The sequence below is a fragment of the Ruditapes philippinarum genome, unplaced genomic scaffold (genome assembly GCF_026571515.1).
Source record: "Ruditapes philippinarum isolate M1 unplaced genomic scaffold, ASM2657151v2 ctg241_1_1_1_1, whole genome shotgun sequence".
Lineage (NCBI taxonomy): Eukaryota > Metazoa > Mollusca > Bivalvia > Venerida > Veneridae > Ruditapes > Ruditapes philippinarum.
Window position 1 is genome coordinate 221,043 of NW_026856878.1, and position 25,265 is coordinate 246,307.

The window sequence follows — 25,265 nt, forward strand, 5'->3', positions numbered from 1 at the left end:
TGCACAAATTTATTATATCTACTTGCCACTTCCAATCACAGGATTTGCTGCGGTACTTTTCATCCATCAATGAAAGATTAAGATTCTATGACTTGTATAATATATGTTTAAAAGAATACGAATGTCAATATAAATTAATACCTTATTAAACAAGTGGCTTTATAACGAACAAAATAATGTATATGTTTGGCCGTGCATATTATACATGTCTGTAAATGAGCCGTTTACCTACACTGATATATTTCCACTAATGTAACTTTGATTGGATTGAATATTTTGAGTATTAAATAGGAACTAAGAGTTTTTCGAATTTCAGCCTGGCAGTATACTATCTATACAATCTGTACACAATCTATATATGCATATCAGATAATCAAAATGACCGAAAGCAAAAATATATACACACTGGTTGGAGAAAAAACCCTCCACTTAATAACTTAATTTTAGCAATATCTTTCTCATCTGTTGAAAATTTACGATTTTGACAAACATGAACAAACTTCGGTTTAAAGTTTTGCTACAAAAATTATTATGAAACTGGCTTTTCTTTATGAATGAGTATCCAAACATTGTCTTTATGGCCCTGAATGAGGAATCCAAACATTGTCTTTATGGTCCTGAATGAGGTATCCAAAACATTGTCTTTATGGTCCTGAATTAGGTATCCAAAACATTGTCTTTATGGTTCTGAATTAGGTATCAAAAACATTGTCTTTATGGTCCTGAATGAGGTATCCAAAACATTGTCTTTATGGTCCTGAATTAGGTATCCAAAACATAGTCTTTATGGTCATGAATGGGGTATCCAAAACATTGTCTTAATGCCCCTGCATGAGGTATCCAAAACATTGTCTTTATGGTCCTGTTTGAGGTATCCAAAACATTGTCTTAATGCTCCTGCATGAGGTATCCAGAACATTGTCCTTATGGTCCTGAATGAGTATCCAAAACATTGTCTTTTTGGTCCCGAATGAGGTATCCAAACATTGTCTTTATGGTCATGAATTAGGTATCCAAAACACTGTCTTTATTGTCCTGAATGAGGTATCCAAAACATTGTATCTATACTTTGACAGCAGATACAGTCAAAACTTCCAAATTTTTTAATCAAACACTACATGGAAAACCAGCCTAAATGATTGACTTTTACATATATTTCATTATTTTTTAAAGAAATTGACAAAGTTTGCGGGAAAACTATTTTAAAAAATATCTTTTTATATGACATTAAATTTTGAAAAAGACGTTAACCTTAAACCCGAAAATTTAAAATTTTTTTAAACTTGAAAATTTTACCAAAAGCCGTCCCTTTTCTTTTTGACCAAGTAGATTTTTATTGGAATTTTTTTTAAAACAATTAAAATTACCAACTGTTGAGGTTATATATGTGAAAGAGTAATTTCTCCGACCAGTACGTGCATATTATTTTTCAAGGATAATTTTTACAAAAGTAGAGGGAGGTGAACAAAAATGAAACAATGTTCTTTTGGATAATTATCAATAAATGACACATAATCAACAAAAATAATAATAATAAAAATAAAAACAACAACAACATTTCAAAACACAAAATCAATAAGGCTATGAACAAGCAAACCAAGATTATACATGTACACCCTTACAAAGTGTAGTGGAATTAAAAGTGTTGACCGTTTTATTGATATAGAATGAACTTGAAGTTTTGCAAATAGAATGCCTAAAATAAATACAAGTATAATTTTCTGATTCATGTTCTGGATATTAATGCAATATAAAACAATGTAAAGGGTCCATAAGTTTTTAAGAATAAAGACGAATCCATCTTCTACATATCACCTTTGCCATTGTCACTAACAACGTTTTGGATATATCATCTTAGGATAGATTTCTTGATTTTTGAGTTATTGTCCTTTGGCAATTTTCATGCTCATGACTGAAATTATTTAGGGTAATGTCTTGAAAGGTGGAGTATAGAGCAAAAGAAAAAGGTTTCTTAACCCTATATTTTATCAGTTATTGCACATTATATTTTCTTGCTTCTTCATGGTTTTTTTTCTAAAATTTGTTCTTATTTTAGTATCAATGTAACAAACGGAAATGTAATTTTATTATACCTTTAGAGCTTTACCAGATAGTGTTACAGAATAATACATGAGTATTAAAGGATACATTCGCTATTAAATAGGTAATTTTTCGGCAATTTCCAAATTTTCTCTTGTATTAATTAAGAAATGACAGATTATGTCTCCTTTTACATTTTAATTCTTATTTATCTCAATTACTCCCCAAAACACCAAACCTGAATGTAAACCGTCTTTTTGTTTGCTAAATAAGAATATCATGTATAAATAATTAATAAAACCTTAATCAACACATCGGACATTTTTAAGTTTAGAAACCACTTCATACTTACCAGGTGTTGCATTTGAAAAAAAAAAAAGATTAAGCATTAATAATACCAAATATTCATTGACTTCAACAAACGTATTGCATTGTTTGTCCCTTTTTTCATAGCATTCTAATTTACGCAGTCATTTGCACTAAACGCATTGTTATTTACAGGGCTTATTTACAAACGATTTCCACTTCCAAAGAACATGATTTCCGCAACAGATACCAAAACTAGGTGAAAAAACTTCTTTTCCACAACAGTAAGAGTCACCACCAAATTTCTTTGATACAATGGCACCGTCGCAACATAAATGTAGCCCAGGATCATAACAATCTCTTTGACAGCACGCAGTGTTATGTTTGTTTATGCTTATAACAACATTACAGTCACAGCAAATTTGTCGTGAACTATCCATAGTTTTGTTGCAGCAACAGCAATCATCATATTTGGTCGTTTTTTCAATAATGCGTCCTTCACAGCACAAACATCGGTCTGGATCATAGCTTTTTTGATTACAACAACGCGTATTCGAACCGGCAAGTTTATCTTGTACAACACCATCGCAACACATTTCATTGTTGTCGTTAAAGCTAACACCATCACAGCAACGTGTTGTTTTGATTCCTTTCATTGGTTGTACAATTTCTGTATCTTTGTTATTACAGCATACATGCGAATAGGGATTAAATGTGTCATTTCCACAACAAAGCAAATCATTTGTCATTGTCTTTTTCCTAACAGTTTCCTCACAGCACAATTCAGTCTTTAAATTTATGGGTTTACCACCACAACAATCAGAACTTGAAATACCTCCAACTATATCATATAATATACCTTGACAACATATCTTTCTATTTACATTATAACTTATCTTTCCGCAGCAACGCGTGTTTTCAGGTTTTCCGCTCAAAATTTGGTTTGATTTCTCCTCACAGCATAGTTCAGTTTCAGGATTAAAACTTTCGTTTCCACAACAACTAAAATCAGTTTCACGAATTTTTCTAACAACGTGCCCCTTTTCACAACATAATTGAGAAAGAGGGTTAAAGGCGATGTCGCCGCAGCATTCAGCATTAGCACTGTGTTTTTCTATCACTTTGTCCAGACAACAAAGATGTGTGTCAATATTAAATGACATCATGTTACAGCATTGATGATCGGTCAGTCTCGATTTTTTAACTACAGTTTCATTGCAACACAGATCTAAATTTATATCATAACTTGTATGTTCACAACACGCTGTTGTGTTACTAAGTTTATCTTGTACAATGCCTCGGCAGCATATCTGCGTTTGTGTGTCATATGGCTCTTTGTTGCAGCAAGCATTATCGTCTTTATCATTTTTAGGATATAACTCATGGCCGTCACAGCATATATGAGTTCCTGAATTATAACTTATTGCACCACAACACACTGATCGTCCTTCTATTTTAGGTTGAGGATTATCATTGCAGCATATTTCTGTATTTGTATTGAAGGAAATTTCGCCACAGCACCAATTATCGTCCTTTTTTACCCTTTTGCTCAGTTTATTATCACAGCATACATGCTTCTTAGAATCATAGCTCTTGGACAAACAGCAAAGGGTATCATCTCCTGCTACTTTCATGTTTGGTTTGCCATCACAGCATAACTGTGTAGCATCATTTAATGTTGTATTACCACAACAACAGTTGTCGCGCAAATTTACTTTATCTATTACTTTATTGTTGCAACATAAATGGGAATTTACGCTCATACTATTATTCCCACAGCAAATGCCAAATTCGACATTGTCGATTACATTAAGCGGCTTACCAGCGCAACAGATCTCATCACGAGTGTTATACGTTGTAAAGCCACAACAAAAATTATCGTCAATTGTTCTCTTTTTTCTGACATTACCTTGACAACAAATTTCATTCTTAGTGTCGTAACTTTGACTTTTGCAACATGCAGTATGACTTCTATTTTGTCGTTGTTGTACTCGATCACCACAACATATTTCAGTGTCAGTGTTAAAGGTATTTACCGTACCACAACAATGATTGTGTTCTTTATCTGATTTTTGCACTAAAAAGGTACCATCACAACATACATGATCATTTGAATTATAGCTGTACCTATCACAACAAAGTGTTGACTCCCCTTTCTGCAATTGTGGAACGTTGTTACAACATACTTCTTTAAGGGTATTGATCGGTTTGTTACCACAACAACTATTATCGGACATGTCTTTTTTTAATACTACTGAATCATCACAACAGATTTCCCGTTTTTCATCATAAACTTTCGTAGAACAGCATTTCAAAGATGAGTTTTTGTTTCTTTTGTACGGATTTCCATAACAGCATATTTCGTTGTTGATGTTAAAGGTCATGTTTCCACAGCAAGCATCATCAATTTCCGAATGTTTTTGAAATATATTGTGTCCACAACAAAGTTGACTTTTAGTGTTAAAACCTTTGTCGTAACAGCAACCTGTCCCATTTACTCCACCAATAAGAGGTTGTGGTAATCCTCCACAACATATTTCTAATTTTGCATCAAAAGCAGAGTTTCCACAACATTGATTGTGCTCAACGCCTCGTTTTTCATATAATTCTGAATTACAGCAGACCTTTAAGTTTGGATTATAGCTTTTTGTTCCACAACATTCGCCGTTTAATCCACCTTCTCTGACAAATTTACCTTGGCAGCATATGTGTGTCTTTGTATTAAATGGCGAAGAACCACAACACCAATTGTCTTCAGTGTTAGTTTTAGAGACCACCCCGACATCAGTACAACAAAGTTCAATATCAGGGTTATAGCTTTTATTATAACAACATTTTGTTATAGCACCAGAAGTAAGGGGCTGTGGGTACATACTACTGCAACAAATTTCTTTTTCTGCATTTATAGTTTTTGCACCACAACACAAATTATCGTCTACCTTTCCTTTTGGTATTATATTGTTAGCACAGCACAAGTGAGATTCGGGATTGTAACCTATATGACCACAGCATCTGTCAGCGGTAGTTGAACGATTCTTAACTAATGAGTCGCAGCATATTTCGTTCCTTGAATTAAATGTCGTGGTGCCACAACAGTACTCGTCGGTTGATTTATGTTTGGTCACCACTTTTCCATCACAACATAATTCGGTTTCCTTACTGTAACTGGTGTCCCTACAACAAGTATGCATCTCCCCTCCTGGTTGTGGTTTTCCTAAGCAACATACTTGGTCGACAGATGTTATAGGAACATCACCACAACAGGAATCGTCGGATATCGAATTTTTCTTGATAACATTATTGTTGCAACAAATGTATTTTTGACTGTCATATCCCACAGCTCCACAACACATAAAGTAGTCAGTGGTCATAGCAAATGGGTTTCCTAAGCAACATATCTGTGTCTTAGAATTAAAAGTAGCATAAAGTCCACAACAATGGTTGTCATCGGGATCGGATTTAAGTCGTAAGTCACCAGTGTCACAACATACTTTATACGAGGAATTATAAGCCTCCTTTCCGCAACACTTGTCTCCGATGCCTGGTTCATTTTCGCAACATAGATGGACATGGGCCTGCATTGATTTTATGCCGCAACAACAGTTATCACTTGCGCTTTCTTTTATTACAACCTTGTCGCGGCAGCATAATTGTGTAGAAGTGTTATAACTCATTTTACCACAACAGTTGGTGGTATCACCATAGCTAATCTGGACACGCTCGTCACAGCATAATTCATTTTTCAGATTGTATGTTTCATTTCCACAACAATAATCATCATTCAATTTATTCTTTCGCAAAACACCTCTAGCGTCACCGCAACATACCTCTTGTTTTGTATCGATCGCATGTTTGCCACAACAATCTATAAGTGAACTTGTCCGATAATGTTTTATTCCGTTACAACAAATATCAGTTACGATATTCATGGGACGTTTTCGGCAACACACATTATCCATAGGAGACTCTTTTTGAACTACTTCATCATCACAACACATTTCTATGTGTGGGTTGTAGCTGTCAATACCACAACATTTTGTGACAAGTCCAGCAACTGCTTTGTTCGGAAAGGAGTCTGCACAACATATTTCTGTTTTCGTATCATATGGTTTTACACCACAGCACCAGTCGTCAGACGTCTTTGATTTCTTGTATAGGCGACTGTCACAGCATATATGTTTATGTGGATCGTATGATTCATTTTCACAGCAGCGGGTATTTTCTCCATAATTTGGCTGAACAACAGCATTACAGCAATATTCCGTTTTTGTATTGTATGGAGTTGAATTACAGCACAAGTTATCATTCCGATGTCTTTTTTTAACCACATTATTGTCACAACATATAAAATTTTCAGAATCATAACTTACTTCCTTACAACAACGCGTCCTATCTTTCGACATTCTATGTTGAGGTACACCCATGCAACAAATTTCAGTCTCACCATGAAATGTACTCATTCCACAACAGCTATCGTCAATTCTGTTTTTCTTTTCTACTATTACACCAGAGCAGCATATATGTGTATGCATATTGAAACTGGTATCTCTGCAGCATGTTGTAGGGCCATCATATTTTATTTGTGGATTACCATCACAGCATACCTCATTTTCAATTCTGATTGGTGTCATACCACAACATATATTGTCTTGAATATGGCGCTTTTTGACAATTTTCATATCACAACAAAAATGTGTGTTAGAATTATAACTTTCACTTCCACAACATTTAGTCGCATGTTTAGCCATTATTTTGTTTGGAACATCGTTGCAACAAATTTCAGATTTTGAGTTAAATGTCGAATTACCACAGCACAAGTTATCATTTGAATTATTTTTGAGACGGATATCTTTTGGACCACAGCACATTTGTTTTGTTGTGTCAAAACTTAAATCAAAACAGCATCTTGCAAATTGTCCTCCTTCAGCCTGGCTTGGTATTCCATTACAACATATTTCGTTTCTTAAATTGATTGAAGTTCTACCACAGCAGCAGTTATCACCAGTGCTTCTCTTACGAATAACTCTTTGATCACAACACATTTGTGACCTAGTGTCAAATGAAGCTTTTCCGCAACAGTCAGTATACCCATCACTATAACGTCTGTTATGAACGCCATTGCAACAAAGTTCAGTTCTAGAATTAATTGTTGATGATCTACCACAGCATGAATCATCATTCTTATGTCTTTTTCTTCTTACACGACCTTCACAGCACATTTGAAATCGTAAGTCATAACTCTGGTCGTTGCAGCATGAAGTATATTCATTACCAATTCTATTTTGCTTTTTTCCAAGGCAGCATATGTCAGTCAAAGAGTTCATCGGTTCACTAGCACAACAGCAATCATCATCATTGTCAGATTTCTTAACTACAGTCTGATCGCAACATAAATGGGTTTTAGAATTATAACTTTCAGATAAACAACACTCTGTAAGTCTACCGCCCCGTTTTGGTTGTGGGCTTTTCCCTAGACAGCATACTTCTGTTTCCGTGTTGTAAGTGTTGTTTCCGCAACACTCATTATCAAAAATATCTTTCTTATCTGTAACAGCATTATCACAACATAACTGTATTTGTGAGTCATAGCTATAATCATTGCAACATTTTGTCTTATCACCACTATGTTTTATATCTACTCTTCCATTGCAGCATGTATGCGTTTGTGTAGTGTATGGTGTCATTCCGCAACACCAATTATTGCTAACGCTACGTTTTTCTATAACTGAATTAGAACAACAAATATGTGTTTCTAAATTATAGCCACTTTCTTTGCAACATGCTACATTTGAAATTCCAGTAAATTTATAAACGTTGCCATCACAACATAACTCGTTGCGAGGATCTGTTGTGTTACTAGTACCACAACATTGTTTGTCTTCAGGCTTTGACTTAATCCTTATCGTGTTATCTGGACAGCAAAGCTGGTTTCTAGTTCCGTAACTTTTATTTCCGCAACAAGCAGTATATTCTCCATCTACACGTTTATGTGGTTTTTCAAAACAACATATTTCTCTGCTTAAATCAAAAGTAGTTTCCCCACATCTAATGTCGCTATTTTCAGTGCGTTTATCATAAACAGTATTATAAGAACAAAGTTGTGTGGTCGGATCGTAGCTCTTATGATGGCAGCATTGAGTATAATTACCTTTTTTAGGTTGTTTTGTACCAAGGCAACATATATGTTTTCGAGTGTCGATTGTTGTGATGCCACAACACCAGTTATCTGTAAGGTCACCTTTCTTTGTGACAACAGTATCATAACAGCATAAAGATTGTGTTGAGTCATAGCTTTTGTTATGACAACAAAGTGTATGATGGTTAAACAGCGGATTTGGTGAATCCATACAGCATATTTCTGAATTAAAGTTAAATGTGGTCTCACCACAACATCCGGTGTCACCGTCTTGCTTCATTGTGACAACTTTATTATGACAACAAATGTTTTTTCTGGTATCATGACTTCTTGTTCCGCAGCATTCGTAAGAGCTTTCATTCTTTGGTTGAACATTTCCATCGCAGCAAAGTTGACTGCTTGAATGCATTGTTTTAGCTCCACAACATGTATCTTCATCAGAGTGATTTTTCTTTGCTACTAAACCATCACAACACATTTCATTAATAATGCTGTAACTCCTTTTACCACAGCAATGTGTAAAAATAGAATCCAATTTGTTTGTTACATGTTGATTGCAACAAATTTCTTTTGAATCTTCGAATGTTGAATTACCGCAACATGAGTTATCGTTAATACTTCTTTTCTTTACAAGTTCTTCTTTACAACATAAATAATCGTCTGCATTGTAGCTTTGAAATCCACAGCATTTTGTATTTTCCCCTTTAAGTTTACTTGGATGGTATCCACCGCAACATAATTCAGTCCTAGGGTCAAATGTTTTTGAATTTCCACAACAACTAGTGTCATTTCTGTTTCTCTTTTTAATTACACCTATATTACAACATAAGTATAATTCAGGGTCAAACGAAAGAATACCACAGCACTGGGAAGACTCATGTTCGTCTTTAGGCTGAGGCGTATGATTACAACATATTTGATTTCTTGCGTTAATTGTTGTATTTCCACAACATAATGTATCATGGCGAGAGGATTTGTTGATAACTTTGCCATCGCAACATAGTTGTCTGCGAGAATCAAATGTGCTTTTTGTACCACAGCATTGTTTGTCTCCTGAATTTGACTTAATTTTAATCGTCTGATCAGAACAACAAAGCTTGCTTCTAGTTTCGTAACTTCTATTTCCACAGCACGCAGTATTTTCTCCCACTACACGCTTATTTGGTATTCCATTACAGCATATTTCTTTACTTAAATCAATGGTTGATTTTCCGCAAATTATGTCACTTTCTTCACTGCGTTTATAAGACAGTACATTCTTATAACAAAAGGTGTCTTCTGGGTTAAAGCTTTTTTGATGGCAGCATTGAGTATGTTTACCTAATTTAGGCTGTTTTGTACCAAAGCAGCACATATCTTTTCGGGTATCGATTGATGTGCTTCCACAACACCAATTATCTGTACGGTTACTTTTGTTTATCACTACAGTATCATTACAGCACAAAGATAGTGTTGAGTCATAGCTTCTATTACGACAACAAAGTGTTTCATGGCTAAACAGCACATTTGGTGAACCCATGCAGCATATTTCTGAATAAAAGTTGATTGTGGTCTCACCACAGCACCCATTGTCACCATCTTGTTTCATTGTGACAACTTTATTATTACAACACATGGATTTTCTTGTATCATGACTTCTGGCTCCGCAGCATTCGTAAGAGCTTTCATTCTTTGGTTGAACATTTCCATCGCAGCAAAGTTGACTGCTTGAATGCATTGTTTTAGTTCCACAACATGTATCTTCATCAGATTGATTTTTCTTTGCTACTAAACCATCACAACACATTTCATTAATAATGCTGTAACTCCTTTTACCACAGCAATGTGTGAAAATGGCATCCAATTTATATGTTACATTTTGATTGCAGCAAATTTCTTTTGAATCTTCGAATGTTGAATTACCACAACATGAGTCATCGTTGTAACTTCTTTTCTTTACAACTTCTTCTTTACAACATAAATAATTGTCTGCATTGTAGCTTTGGAATCCACAGCATTTCGTATTATTTCCTTTAAGTTTACTTGGATGGTATCCACCGCAACATATTTCAGTCCTAGGATCAAATGTTTTTGAATTTCCACAACAGCTAGTGTCATTTCTGTTTCTCTTTACAATTACACCTTCATCACAACATAACTTTACTCTCATGTCAAACGAATGAATACCACAGCATTCGGTGGTAGACTCATGTCCGCGTTTAGACTGAGGTGTATAATTACAACATATCTGATTCCTTGAATTAATTGTTGTATTACCACAACATAATGTATCATCGGGAGAGGCTTTGTTGATAACTGTTCCATCACAGCATAGTTGTCTGCGAGGATCTAATGTGCTGTTTCTTCCACAACATTGGCTGTCCCCTGAATTTGATTTAATTTTAATCGTCTGATCAGAACAACAGAGCTGACTTCTAGCCCCGTAACTTTTATTTCCGCAACAAGCAGTGATTTCTTCCTCTACACGTGTATTTGGTATTCCATTACAGCAAATTTCTTTACTTAAATCAATGGTTGTTTTTCCGCAGATCATGTCACTTTCTTCACTGCGTTTATAAGAAAGCGCATAATTAAAACAGAGAGAGTGTTCCGGGTTATAGCTTTTTTGATGGCAGCATTGCGTATGTTTACCTAATTTAGGCTGTTTTGTACCAAGACAGCATATATCTTTTCGGGTATCGATTGATGTGCTTCCACAACACCAATTATCTGTATGATTATTTTTGTTTATGATTACAGTATCGTTACAGCATATAGATTGTGTTAAGTCATAGCTTTTGTTAAGACAACAAAGTGCATCTCGGTTAAACAGCGGATTTGGTGAACCCATACAGCATATTTCTGAATTAACGTCGATTGTGGTCTCACCACAGCATCCATTGTCTCCGTCTTGTTTCATTTTGACAACTTTATTATTACAACAAATGGATTTTCTTGTATCATGACTTCTGTTTCCGCAGCATTCATGAAAGTTTCCATCCTTTGGTTGAGCATTTCCATCGCAGCAAAGTTGACTCCTGGAATGCATAGTTTTAGTTCCGCAACATATATCTTCACCAGGGCGGTTTTTCTTCGCCACTAAACCATGACAACACATTTCATCAATAATGTTGTAACTCCTTTTACCACAGCAGTCTGTCAAAATACCACTGACTTTAGTTTGAACATATTGATCGCAACAAACTTCTTTTGAATATTCGAATGTAGAATTTCCGCAACATGAGTCATCATTATAACCTCTCTTCATTACAATTTCTTTTTGACAACACAGATAATCGTCTGCATTGTAGCTTTGGAATCCACAGCATTTCGTATTATTTCCTTTAAGTTTACTTGGATGGTATCCACCGCAACATATTTCAGTCCTAGGGTCAAATGTGTTTGCTTTTCCACAACATCTAGTGTCAGCTCTGTTCTTCTTTAAAATTAAATCTTCATCACAACATATGTGTACTTCAGGGTCGAAAGAATGAATAAAACAACATTGGGAAGACTGTCCGCTTTTAGACTGAGGTGTGTAATTACAACATATTTGATTCCTTGAATTAATTGTTGTATTACCACAACATAATGTATCATGGGGAGAGGCTTTGTTGATAACTGTTCCATCACAGCATAGTTCTCTACGAGGATCAAATGTGCTATATGTATTACAACATTGGCTGTCTTCTGAATTTGACTTAATTCTAATCGTCTTATCAGAACAACAAAGCTGGCCTCTAGCCCCGTAACTTTTATTTCCACAGCAAGCAGTGTTTTCTCCCTCTAAACGTATATTTGGTATTCCATTACAGCAAATTTCTTTACTTAAATCAATAGTTGTTTTTCCGCATATTATATCACTTCCTTCACTGCGTTTATAAGAAAGAGAATGATTAACACAAAGAGAGTTTTCGGGGTTATAGCTTTTATGATTGCAGCATTGGGTATGTTTACCTAGTTTAGGCTGTTTTGTACCAAGACAGCAAATATCTTTTCTGGTATCGATTGATATGCTTCCACAACACCAATTATCAGTATGATTATTTTTGTTTATAATTACAGTATCATAACAGCATAGAGCTTTTTTGGAGTCATAGCTTTTGTTATGACAACAAAGTGTATATTGATTAAACAGCACATTTGGTGAACCCATACAGCATATTTCTGAATTAAAGTCAATTGTTGTCTCACCACAGCACCCTTGGTCGCCATTTTGTTTCTTTTTGACAACTTTATTTTTACAACAAATTGATTTTCTTGTATCATGACTTCTGTTTCCGCAGCATTCATAAAAGTTTCCATCCTTTGGTTGAACATTTCCATTGCAGCAAAGTTGACGGCTGGAAAGCATTGTTTTAGTTCCACAACATATATCTTCATCAGAGCGATTTTTCTTAGCTACTAAACCATCACAACACATATTATCAACAATGCTAAAACTTTGTTCACCACAGCAGTCTGTGAAAATACCATCGACTTTATTTTTAACATATTGATTGCAACAAATTTCTTTTTTGGCTTCAAACGTGTGATTTCCACAACATGAGTCATCATTGTAACCTCTCTTCTTTATAATGTCTTCTTGGCAACATAAATAATTGTCTGCATTATAGCTTTGGAATCCACAGCATCTGGTATTATCTCCTTTAAGTTTTCTTGGATGGATATCTCCGCAACATATTTCAGTCCTCGGGTCGAATGTTGCCTTTTTTCCACAGCAGCATGTGTCATTTCTATTTCTCTTTCCGACGACACCCTCATCACAACATAAATGACTTTTAGGGTTGAAAGAATGAATACCACAACAATGGGTCAAATCACCTCCGATTTTCGGTTGCGGTGTATCATCACAGCATATTTGATCTCTTGAATTAAATGTTGTATTTCCACAACATGTTGTATCATGACTGGAAGCTTTCTTTACAACTGTTCCATTACAACATAGTTCTTTTGCCGGATCTAAAGACTTATTATTGCAACAACGAGTATGATTACCAGATATTCTTCTATTAACATAACCTAAACAACATATGTCCTCAGTCGTGTTCATGCTAGCATTGCCACAGCAACAGTCATCATTTTTATGTTGTTTAGTAACAATGGTATTGTTTTCACAACAAAGTGATCGATCCTTGTCGTAACTTTGTTTTCCGCAACAATCAAACTTCTGTAAGTTTCCAGTTTGTGGATTTCCATCGCAGCATATTTCATGCGGAGCCTCAAATGTAGTATTGCCACAACAGCCATTATCATTTAAATCATTTTTCTTTACAACCTTGCCATTACAGCACAAATGTGTGTCAGAACTGTAGCTTGATTCTGCGCAACAGAGCGTACTCGTTCCATATTTCCTGTCTGGAATATTGTTACAACAAATTTCGTTTTTACTACTATATGTCTTATTACCACAACACCAATCATCTTCTGAGCTAAGTTTTTCTAAAATGAAATTTCCATTGCAACATAAATGGGTAGCAGAAGAGTAACTTTCCGTTTTACAACACAACGATTCATCACCTGATATTTTAGTCTGTCGTATGTCATTGCAACAGATGTGTTTCAATGGATTGAATGTTTTATTTCCACAACATGCATTATCGTCTGCATGTTCTTTCAAAAGAAGCTGTGTATCATTACAGCAAATTGCTGACATTTTATTATAACCCTTAGAGCCACAACAGTCTCCTGTATCTATATTTACTTCGTATGGAATACCTTCACAACACAGCTCCTTATAAGTATCAATTGTCGATTCATGCCCGCAGCAACCATTATCTCTTTCATCCCTCTTGCGCCTTACCTTATCATCACAACAGATATATGTTGTCGTATTATAGCTAACGTTCCCGCAACAGGTAAATGTTTCACCATTTTTCTGTGGATTCCCGTCGCAACAAATTTCGTTACTAGACATGGTAGTATTTCCACAGCATATGCTATCTATTTCTGTATTTTTCTTTACAATTTTACCTGCACAACACAACTGAGTACTTGGGTTATAGCTTTTGTTTTTGCAACATTTTGTGTCTTCCGAATTTTTGGTCTTTTTTAGTTGCTTGTAATGACCGTCACAACAAATTTCTCGTTTTGTATTGAATGTTTCTTCACCACAACACCAGTCGTCTGAATGTTCTGATTTCTTTCTTATTTGTCCATCACAGCACAATTGTGTTTCTATGTTGTAACTTTCATTATAACAACATTTATATGTATCCTTATTTGCTACGTTTTGGGGTATGTTTGAGCAACAAATACTTTTCTTTGAATTCATTGACCGACCACCACAACACCGATTATCATCCGGATGATCCCTTTGAACAAGTTGCTTTCCATCGCAGCATAACTGCATTTTAGAGCTGTAAGAATTTTGGAAACAGCACATTGTGTCATTGCCTCCAATACGTTGTTGTTTGTTTCCCATACAACAAATATCCTTCTGGTTGTTCATTGAGGTATTACCACAGCAACAGTCGTCCTGGTCTGACGTTTTATACACAATTTCTCCATCACAACATATCGAGTCTTTTGTATTGTATCCAATTCCATGACAACACTGCACATTACCACCCCCCTTTTCCGGCTTTCCGTTGCAGCACAGTTCAACATCGGTGTTAATAGTTGTGTTGCCGCAACATGAGTCATCTTCTGAGTGTTTCTTATTCACAACATTCCATGCCCCATTTATTAAAGTCTGGCAACATATGGAATTTCTAGAGTCATAACTTTTGTTATGACAACACTGTGCATGTTCACCACCAATTTTATCATTAGGAGTGTTTGAACAACATATTTGTGATTTAGTGTTCATAGTGTTACCTCCACAGCACACGTTATCACTTTGTCTTTTCTTTTTTATAAGAGTTGTCCCATGACAACAAATATGTATATTTGGGTCAAAACTGTTTGTTTTACAGCATTTTGTTTTATGTTTGCCAACAGCAGGTTCTGGATTACCATTGCAGCAAATTTCGTCAGCGCTATTAAACGATTTATTATTGCAACACCAATTATCACTGTGTCTCCGCTTAGTAATTACATTACCATCACAGCATATGTGGCTGCTAACATTGTATGAGAGACTTTGACAGCAGCCTGTTTTTGTTTGACCACCAATTAATGGTTGCGGACCCTTTTCACAACATATTTCTTCGTTTGAGCTCATAGTTGTATTCACACAGCAACCGTCATCAGCAGCAGATTTCTTTTTTCTTATTTCCAAATTCTCACAGCACATCTCTTTCCTGATACTATATGCTCTATTTCCACAGCAGTCTGTGAAATCTCCGTCTACTTTTGACTGACGTATGTCCATGCAACAAATTTCTGTTTTGGTATTGATAGAAGAATCTTCACAGCAGCTATCGTCATTTACACTTTTACGGTCGAATAGTTTCATATTGCAACAAATCTTTTGCGTTTTGTCGTAACTTGTGTTTCCACAGCACCGCGTATCTTTTCCAATCTTTGGTTGCTTAAATTGACCATCACAACACATGTGAACACCCGTGTCATAAGTGTCATTACCGCAACACCAATTATCGGCATTTCCAGTCTTCTGCATCAATTTGTTATTACAACACAAATGACTGTTTAAGTTATAACTGTCCTTTCCGCAACATCGAGTTTTGTTTAGATTATCATATATAGGTTGTACATTCATGTTGCAACATGTTTCATAATATGAATTAAATGTCTCTCCACCACAGCACCAATTGTCGTCTGGTTTAGATTTCTTTGTAATTTGATTATTACAACAAATATGGGTTTTGGAGTTATAGCTTTGTTTCCCGCAACACATCCAATCTTCACTGAAACTAGCTTGTGGGATACCTTGGCAACAAATACGATTTGAACTATACATCGTTGTATTTCCACAGCAATAATCGTCTTGTAATGTCGTTTTCTTTTTTATTTCATTCGAGCAGCATAAATTACTTTGAATGCTATAGCTAGTATCTCCGCAACAAGAAGTTGGTTCTTTAAATTTCTTATTTCGTTTACCAAGGCAACAGATATGAGTCTTACAATTCATTGTTGTATCTCCGCAGCAACAGTCGTCGTTTTCATGTACTTTTAAGAATACTCTATCATTACAACATACATATTTCTTAGAATCGTAACTTTTTCTGCCGCAACAAAAATAGTCATCGTTAATTTTAGGTTGCGGCGCACCATCGCAGCACATTTCTTTCAGAGAATCCATTGTTTTATTGTCACAACAACAGTCGTCAGATAAACTACGTTTTTGTAAAATCCGCTTTCCCTCACAGCAAACGTATTTTGTTCGGTCATAACTTTTATCTAAACAGCATCTTACATCATTTGCCATTGGCGCATCTTGTATAGTATTCATACAGCATATTTCAGTGTTCGGGTTCATTGACAATAATCCACAGCAACATGAGTCATCTGAATTCCTCTTCTGTATACGCTTCCCGTCACAACAAAGATATTTTCGCGAGTCATAGCTGTTGTTTCCACAGCACTGTGTGAACTCTGTACCTATTAACATCTGTCGATTACCATCACAACATATTTCTTCATTAGCATTTATTGGAACTTGACCACAACATACCCCTTCACTATCGTCGTTTTTAGACACAATCTTACCATTACAACAGAGGTGTTTATTGATTGCTGCAGCTTTATCCTCACAGCAAAAAGATGTTTCCACATTCGAAACTTTTCTTGGTATACCCTGACAACATATGTCACTTTGTGAATTCATTGTAGAATTCCCACAACAAATATCATCTTTTAAAGATCTTTTCTCAATGACAGTATCAAAACAACACATTTGCGTTCGGTAGTTGAAACTTTGTCCTTTACAACAAACTGTACTATCAACAAATTCGTGAATTGGTTGTGGGTTACCATAGCAGCATGTCTCGATGTTTGTGTTCATACTTGAGCTTCCGCAACACCAGTTATCATTTTTATTATTTTTATTTATGATCAAACTATTGCAACATATATAGTTATCTGGATCATAACCTTTGCGTCCACAACATTTAAAGTGATGACGATTAGTTCGATTTGTTACTTCACCTTCACAGCAAATGTGTGTGTCTCGGTTAAAAGTAGATATTCCACAGCACATATTGTCCTGTGTGTTATTTTTTGAACTGATTGTTATTCCGTCACAACAAATATGTGTCTGAGGATCAAATGACCTGTTTTTACAACACTTCATGTTTCGAGATGTAATTTTACCACCACAGCACATTGATTCCTTTGAATTATAGCTTTGTTTTCCGCAGCAGCGTGTACCTCGTTTGAACAGTTTTCCACGTCGACCATTACAACATATCTGAGTTTTAGGATTATATGTTCCATGTCCACAGCAACCAAGATCCCTTTTGCTCGATTTCTTAACAATAGTTCCATGGCAGCAAAGATGTTTTCTACTGTCATAACTTCTTTTCCCGCAACATCTCGGAACAGATTTTCTCCTACCTCTATGTTGTACCTCGCCATCACAGCACATATCTTTCTTACTATCAAAACTGTTCGTACCACAGCATTGTGTTCGTCCCTTATACTTTGGTTGTACGGTTTCATTACAACATACAGCTTTATCTGGATTAAAAGTCCTTTCCCCACAACAACACGAGTCCTTGAGATCACCTTTTGTCATGAGTTTCTTACCATCACAACAGACCTGCTTGTGTGGGTCGTAACTTTTCTTTTTGCAACACATAGTGTTATTCACATTTACTAATGGCTGAACATCATCGTCGCAACATATTTGAGTACGTGGATCAAGATTATGTCTTCCACAACATAATGATATATTCCCTCCATTTCTTTGTTGGACATGATCGTTACAGCATATTTTCTCGGTTGGATCGAAAGCGGTACCATTGCAACAGCATGTAAGATTTCCTGCCACCGCTGTTTGAAGCTTTCCATTACAGCAGGCATGTTTGTTTACATCAAATAGTGCTATATAGCTGCCATTGTTGTCACAAGAGTAGCATTTTGCATGAATAGAAGATTGTAGCAGGTTTCCTATAGAATTGAATGAAACAATCATAAAGATAAAAATGAAATTAAAGATAAAAGCGCGCTCAGGCTTAAAATATTAATCATTAAACAATCTTAGATGTCCACGTAAACATCTGCAGACTATGGATGCTGTTTAAACCTTTTAATTGAAAGCATATATCTTTCAAAATTTACACATGTAAAGGTGTTCCTTGATACTTAGGGGTGGGGGGGGGGCTATGGTGATGATGAATTTTATCACTGATACAGACAGAGTGTTTTGAAGGAATGAAAATATTTTGATATTTTTCGTCATGGTAATTGTCTTGCGTAGGAAATGTCCAGCATTTTAGATATTTTTAAACTTAGCTATCAAAATAAATCAAATTTAAAACCATTTAAATTCGGAATATACTTCTTTTCATTTTCGTTTATATTTTAGTAATAAAAAGTATTATATCCGTGTGTAAAAGTAAACTAGGGCAGGTGACATAGGAATTGTACTGGTGATGGCGGTGGTTTCTGCTATTCTGCAAGAAGTTTGGAAAAAAAGTACCTTGACAGCATAATCTTTCATACGGATTGTAACTGTTGTGGCCACAACAATAGGTATTATTTCCAGCGATTCGTGGTTGAATCTATAAAATAGATGTAATTACAAATATGAACTTTAAAATGAGCAACGTTTATCAGATTAAAGTCATTGTTCTAATTCTGTTGATGGTGATATAACTTACAGAAATTTATGTAAGGAAATGTTAATAGATTATGTTTTTACCACGTAAATGAAGGAAAGGAATGACCAAGTAATGCTGAAATAGTTATTTATACATCTTTCATCTTTTATACATGTTGAATTTACAACTCACGATATGACCGCAACAAATTGACTTTCTCGGGTCGAAGCTATCTAATCCACAGCATTGTGTACGTTTGGCAGCTACTAATGGAGACGGGTTAGTATTAGCACAACAAATATCTCTAGCCGGATCATACGATACGCTACCGCAACACTGTGTCCGTTTTCCTGCAATCTTTGGCGCAACCGAGAAACGGCAGCATACCTGAGTCTCAGGGTTAAACTCCTGTAGCCCACAATAATTCCCTATATGAAAATAAAGACAACATTCAAGATATAAGAGTGGCTTTTGGCTTGACGGTTTAAACGCCATAAAATCCAAATAAATTACATGTATATTTGTCAATCCCAACATATACACTTATCATATATGAAACTATAAAACATAAACATACGCTATTGTGATACAAAAAACATATTTCAACGTCTATATAGTATTACCAAAGACGTTGAAATATGAACTTTTTTCAAATCAGCATACCCCGGTATATTAAGTGTATGTACTGAGATTGACAAATACACAAATTATTTGGATTTAAGGCGTTCGGAGCCCTAATTGTCTATGGGCACTATTGATAGTTTCATGCTTATATCTCAAAATTCTCTTATATTTAGTGTATTTTAAAGTTTCAAAAAAAAATATTGGCTAGAACCACCTTATGCTTCTCTTCTTTTGCTTTTTAGCCATAAGCAGGGTAATATGTCGTGATTTAGTTTTTGAATGGAAATTAAGTACTATTCTGTTTACATTTTCCTTTTTGTGATAAATTAATTTCACATTCAGCACTACTTTTTTAAGGTGTTAAGCACCTTACATGCTCTAAATCTAAATTCAAAACATTATAAAACACATGTTTACCCTTTCTAAAGAGAAAACCAATCTTTATTTAGGCACAGTTAATACGTAGTGCTTAATTTTCATTCAGTACATTTTTTTCGGCCTTGAATATCTATGAAATGATATATAAAACTGTTTTATATTATAAATCGGTCATGAAATGGCCTTCATAAAGAGTATTATGAGACACTTCAAAGACAAGTATGCTAAAATCTAGATTTTGTCCTATTGGCCTGTATAATATGACGATGTTTTCCCCTGTGCCGTCACTTGAAAGTCTGAGGGACTTTTTCGCTAAATCAGGAAGAAATTTAAAAAAAAATGGTATGAACAGATGCATTTAAGGAAAATGATTGGGATATTTTCCCTACAGAACCATGTTATTTTAAGGAGCCTGTATTTAGAACTTTTCCTCCTTGAAACACCTGTCACAATTAGGAAAAAGTCGACGTATTAAGTCGGTGAGATTGCATTTTAATTTTAAATAATTTCCAGTTAAAACAAATCAAGTTTAGGTATGATTTGCATACATGGGCACTGAAAAAAGGACAATTGTTTGAAATGGGTGGGGTAGTGTATCATTTTTATACATAACTCAACATTTTGAGTACAATCAATATTTTTACGTGTGATTTGTGAGCTTAATGTTATCATTTGTTTCTTAAAAATAATCAACAGGAACACATTTTTCATAGAGATAATACTATATATCATTACAAGTACAATTCTGAAAAGAGCACTTCAGATATCAGAATTTTGTTTAGATTTTACATAAAGGTGTCCCTTAAAAGCATATAAATAGCATATGCTGTCAATTTTTCATAGCCTCATAGTGCCCATTGGAGTGGGGGGGGGGGTGTTCATACCTTAAGTGGGATTGCTTTTCACTTTATTCAAGTATATGTATGTTTGCCTTGAAGGTCCTAAAAAGTTATGTTTGTAATAGACTTTCATAGTATTATTCATGTGCTTAAGCTTTCCTGAGCAGCATATAGTAGTATAGAGTCAAACATTTGTCATCTGCCGTTAACCATACCTAGTTCATGTTCGCATATATAGGAAGTCACTTTTATTTCCTCTAGTCTGATTTGACAATGCCCAGAACTATAAATTTGAGAGCTTTTGAATTTAACATTGTCTAGTGGACGTCTGAAGAAATGCATAAATCATGTCTCTATGCCCAAAATACTGGCCCGTCCAAGGGTCGCATTGACTTGTAATTAGAAGAAATCTAAATTTTCTCCTCACCAATTCAAAGTTCAGTGGTTAGACAGTCGATATGATTAATCACATTGTGGCCCTCTACATGAATGAAACATGGTCTAGACCCTAGATACTTGGCATGTAAGTTACCCCTCCCCCCATTGAACCTCTACTAAAGTTTTATAAATCCTTGCCCTTTTGTCTAGCAATGGTCCCCTGTCAATGTAATCCAATGACATACGTTTGCATTGAAAAATTTAAAGCGGCATGCCTCCACATTCATGCTAATTTTAATGAAAATTTTGATATTGTATTTAAAAGTAAAATATTGTGAAGTGAACAAAGAAAGTATTTTACTAATTACAGACTGAGCTTTTAATCCATGACGATTTAGCTCTTACTGCGTAAGTCACGCAGTAAAAATACATGTATAGTGACAAATACTGCAAAATCAGTCATTTATTGGACATAACATGTAAAATATAACTTGAATCTTAAATCTTTTGACTCATCTTAAATCGTACATTTTCATCAAGTTTTTTTCTCCTCTTAAATTGGAGGCTATAAGTTTTAAAGCTTTTCCAGAAATAGATCATAGATGAGTATTCAAGATACTTCACAAAACTCGCCACTTCTCTTGAATGTTGTGTATATTCTTTTATCTTTATTAAATTGTTTTATTAAAAATTAATACACTGACAAATGTACATGTTATATGACAAATTTATATGTATACATGCTATATAGTGAAAATGTACAGAAAGACTGATTAATTGCTATCGTATAAACTAGACTAGACAAAGAGTTATTTGATTAACTGACCCCATGTTAATTAGATGCACATTTTAAGGTATTTAAAGCTGAAAACAGATCTGTTAAAGATACCCATTTAGCTATGAATAAGATAACCAAGGCATACAATGATCTTGTAAACTCGTTTATGGCAGGATGAGCATTTGTCGGTAAAACAAATAGTCAGCTGCACTGGTATATCAGAAGGTGGTGTGCAAACCTTTCTGAATAAAGAACGAGTTTACACCTTAGAACGTTTTGTGTTATCCCCATTGACTCACTATGCAGCAAAAATGTAACTGCAATATTAAATAGATGACCAAACTAATTTACACACTAATTGAATTAAAGATGAACAGCTCATAATAAACAATCGGGGCTGAGTGATCAACTTTATAAAATTTGTTCGAAATATTTAAAGACCAATTTATTAGCAACCTTGTCCATCTGCTCATACTGTCACCGGGTGGATATTTTAAAGCACCCGCAGTTGAACTGGTTTCCTGTGACTTCTTCTGTTTATATTTCTAAAAATCCTTTCTGCAGAAAAAATCAATTCCAGAACTTCTTCTGGCAGGACCATTTATCCTTGCCTCTTGTAGATATCAAAAGATGCTTTTTAAAAGCTTTTTTAATACTTTTAATATATTTTTGGGACTGAGTTAAAAAGTAAGTAAGAAGTGTTTCTGTCTATGGCGAATATGTTGAAGGTTTATATAAGGAATACTGTTGACAAAACGTAGCTTTTAAGTAACGCGAACCAAAACATACTCAATTCAACAAGCAGGAACTTTCACTGACGTTTTCAATTCTTTTTATAGTGTGTTTATTCAACATGAAATATCTGTTGTCTAAAAGTAAAAAAAAAACCCAACCAACAACCAAAAATAAATAAATAAATAAATAAATTAATTAATTTATTAATTTTTCAATTAATAATGTTTATAAATAACTTACCCTCAACGCCCATTAGGTTGAAATTGAAAGAACGAGATTCCCTAGATTTAAATCCATATGTTACATATGCACATAGAATTATATTAATAACTATAATTAAAATGTTTGTAACGTTTGGTAACATTTTTCAACTTATAACACTCACAATGTCAATGATAAAAGTCACATGTTTTCAACAATTAAATTTAATGGTACTAAATCTGCAACAAATACTGCATATCATGCGTTATTCCATCCTTTTATATCTTTTCTTTGACTACGTGACCGTAAAAAATATCTTCAAGTATTTGCAAACACGTGTTTACAATAATTCTATATTTTGCGTATTTTAACGATTCAACGTTTTCTTTGCACTTCGGAACGTATATGAATGAACTGATGAGCTCAATTTGAAAATTTCATATATCAGAATGTATGATGTCAACAAAAGATAAAGTATATCTACCCAATAAAAATATTATTAAACAATGTTGTGTACTATACTTTAAATCTGTTGACTGACGCATACTTTGTTGAAAAATATATACTATAATATGATTTCATGCAAAACATGTGTAAAGGAAAACGAAATGCCACTTTGTTTGATAAAAGTTGTGTTTAAAACTTGCCGAAATTATCGAAAATGAATCATCATTTTTTGGATTAAGTTGACGATTCAAGAATTTCAATGAATTATGACAATCATGTCACGAGTTCAGTTTACGAACTGTCTTGGTATTACAGGGCAGTCTTAAAGCACATGTTAATAATAAAAACAATTCTCTCCAAATACGTAAAAACAGTATACATTTGTACGGACAGGGTATACTAGTATATGTCCTTTATAGCCCGCCCCTTGCTCAGTTTGGCATAATAGAAAAACTTTACATACGCAATAGGTGAGATTTTTTATCAGAATATCCTATGAAATATACTTATAAATAAAATGTATGTACAGTTTAATTTTTATCTAAATGAACGTTTACATATATAAAAAGATAAAATAAGAGAAGTTATCAATTGTTCACATTACGTTGATAGAAGTAATGAGAGTTATTATCTAGTATTAATAGTATGGGTAAAAATCGAACTGGCGGCCTAACTCCATTTATTAAAGAGTACCACAGCGGAAATTCACTTTCCTCACTGCTTGTGCTAAGCTATTTTGCCGTCTATGTAATTGTAGAAATAGACGGCTTGATCTACAGGTCTACCAAGTGCGGGTTAAAGTGTCAACGAGTCTACAAAAGAGGATCAAGTGTCTGTCTGGTAGACTCCTCGACGCTCAACAAATAGGAGAAAAGATATATCCAACTCAAGACAGCACATGTATTATATTACGGTACGATGTAATAATGCACACATATTCACATTCACATTTAAAGCAACAATCCCATAGATAAGCCGGAACAATATGCCAAAAATAAATTTGAAATTTACATAAATTTATAGAAATGATTATTCACCTATATCATACAAACCCAAGAGGGTTTCCTAGTTTTCGAATCAAACAGCAATCGCGTGACTAGCGGAATAAGATATATTAATAGGTTAATAAAGTTAATATGTTTATTGTTTGTATAAAAACATTTAAAAAAAACAAATAAGAAAACCCACAAAACCTATGAAATCTGAAGGCGTGCTGCTTTAAACATTAGAGATTGTATGAGAACGATGTGTCCTAGTTCGCGGTAAGCTCGAGAGGGTCATGTTATATTTGAGATACCCTTTTAACTTGTGTAAACATTCGTATTTAGATAGTTTCATCTATTTTAGAGATGTAGTATGGAACGCCAAAACTTCCTTTTATTATGAGAAACTGATATAATTATATTTGGTAAGTTGGAATTTGGCTGATATGAGTAAAGTTGCCATTTTGTTGAATTGAATGTACATATGTACATAATTAGTCCAGTTTTTATTGTGTTGAGTCAAGTTGGACTCAGGCTAAGTCCAGTTATTATCGTGTAACATCAAATTAGCATTATATTGAGACAAGTTGTCATAAAGTAAGTCAAATGAGCATTTTGATAGGGCAAACTTGCATCAGGTGGAGTCAACATGACACGATGTTGAAACTAGTCAGCATTTAGTTCAGTCAATTTGATATCGAACTGAGTCAATTTGATATAGGTCTGAGTCAATTTGATATTGGAATGAGTCAATTTGATATTGGACTGAGTCAA

At 34.5% G+C, this 25,265-nt stretch overlaps 1 protein-coding gene across 1 annotated transcript; it reads right to left on the reverse strand.

The window, feature by feature from the left end:
* Positions 1–1,310: 1,310 nt before the first annotated feature.
* Positions 1,311–23,470, reverse strand: LOC132747996 (uncharacterized). The gene is made up of 4 exons (XM_060737535.1): positions 23,101–23,470; positions 19,321–19,556; positions 19,008–19,089; positions 1,311–18,475 (listed from the first exon to the last, which is right to left on the reverse strand). Exons 1-4 carry the CDS (start codon positions 23,222–23,224, stop codon positions 2,532–2,534), a joined length of 16,386 nt encoding a protein of 5,461 aa, XP_060593518.1. The 5' UTR covers positions 23,225–23,470; the 3' UTR covers positions 1,311–2,531.
* Between the last annotated feature and the right edge of the window lie 1,795 nt (positions 23,471–25,265).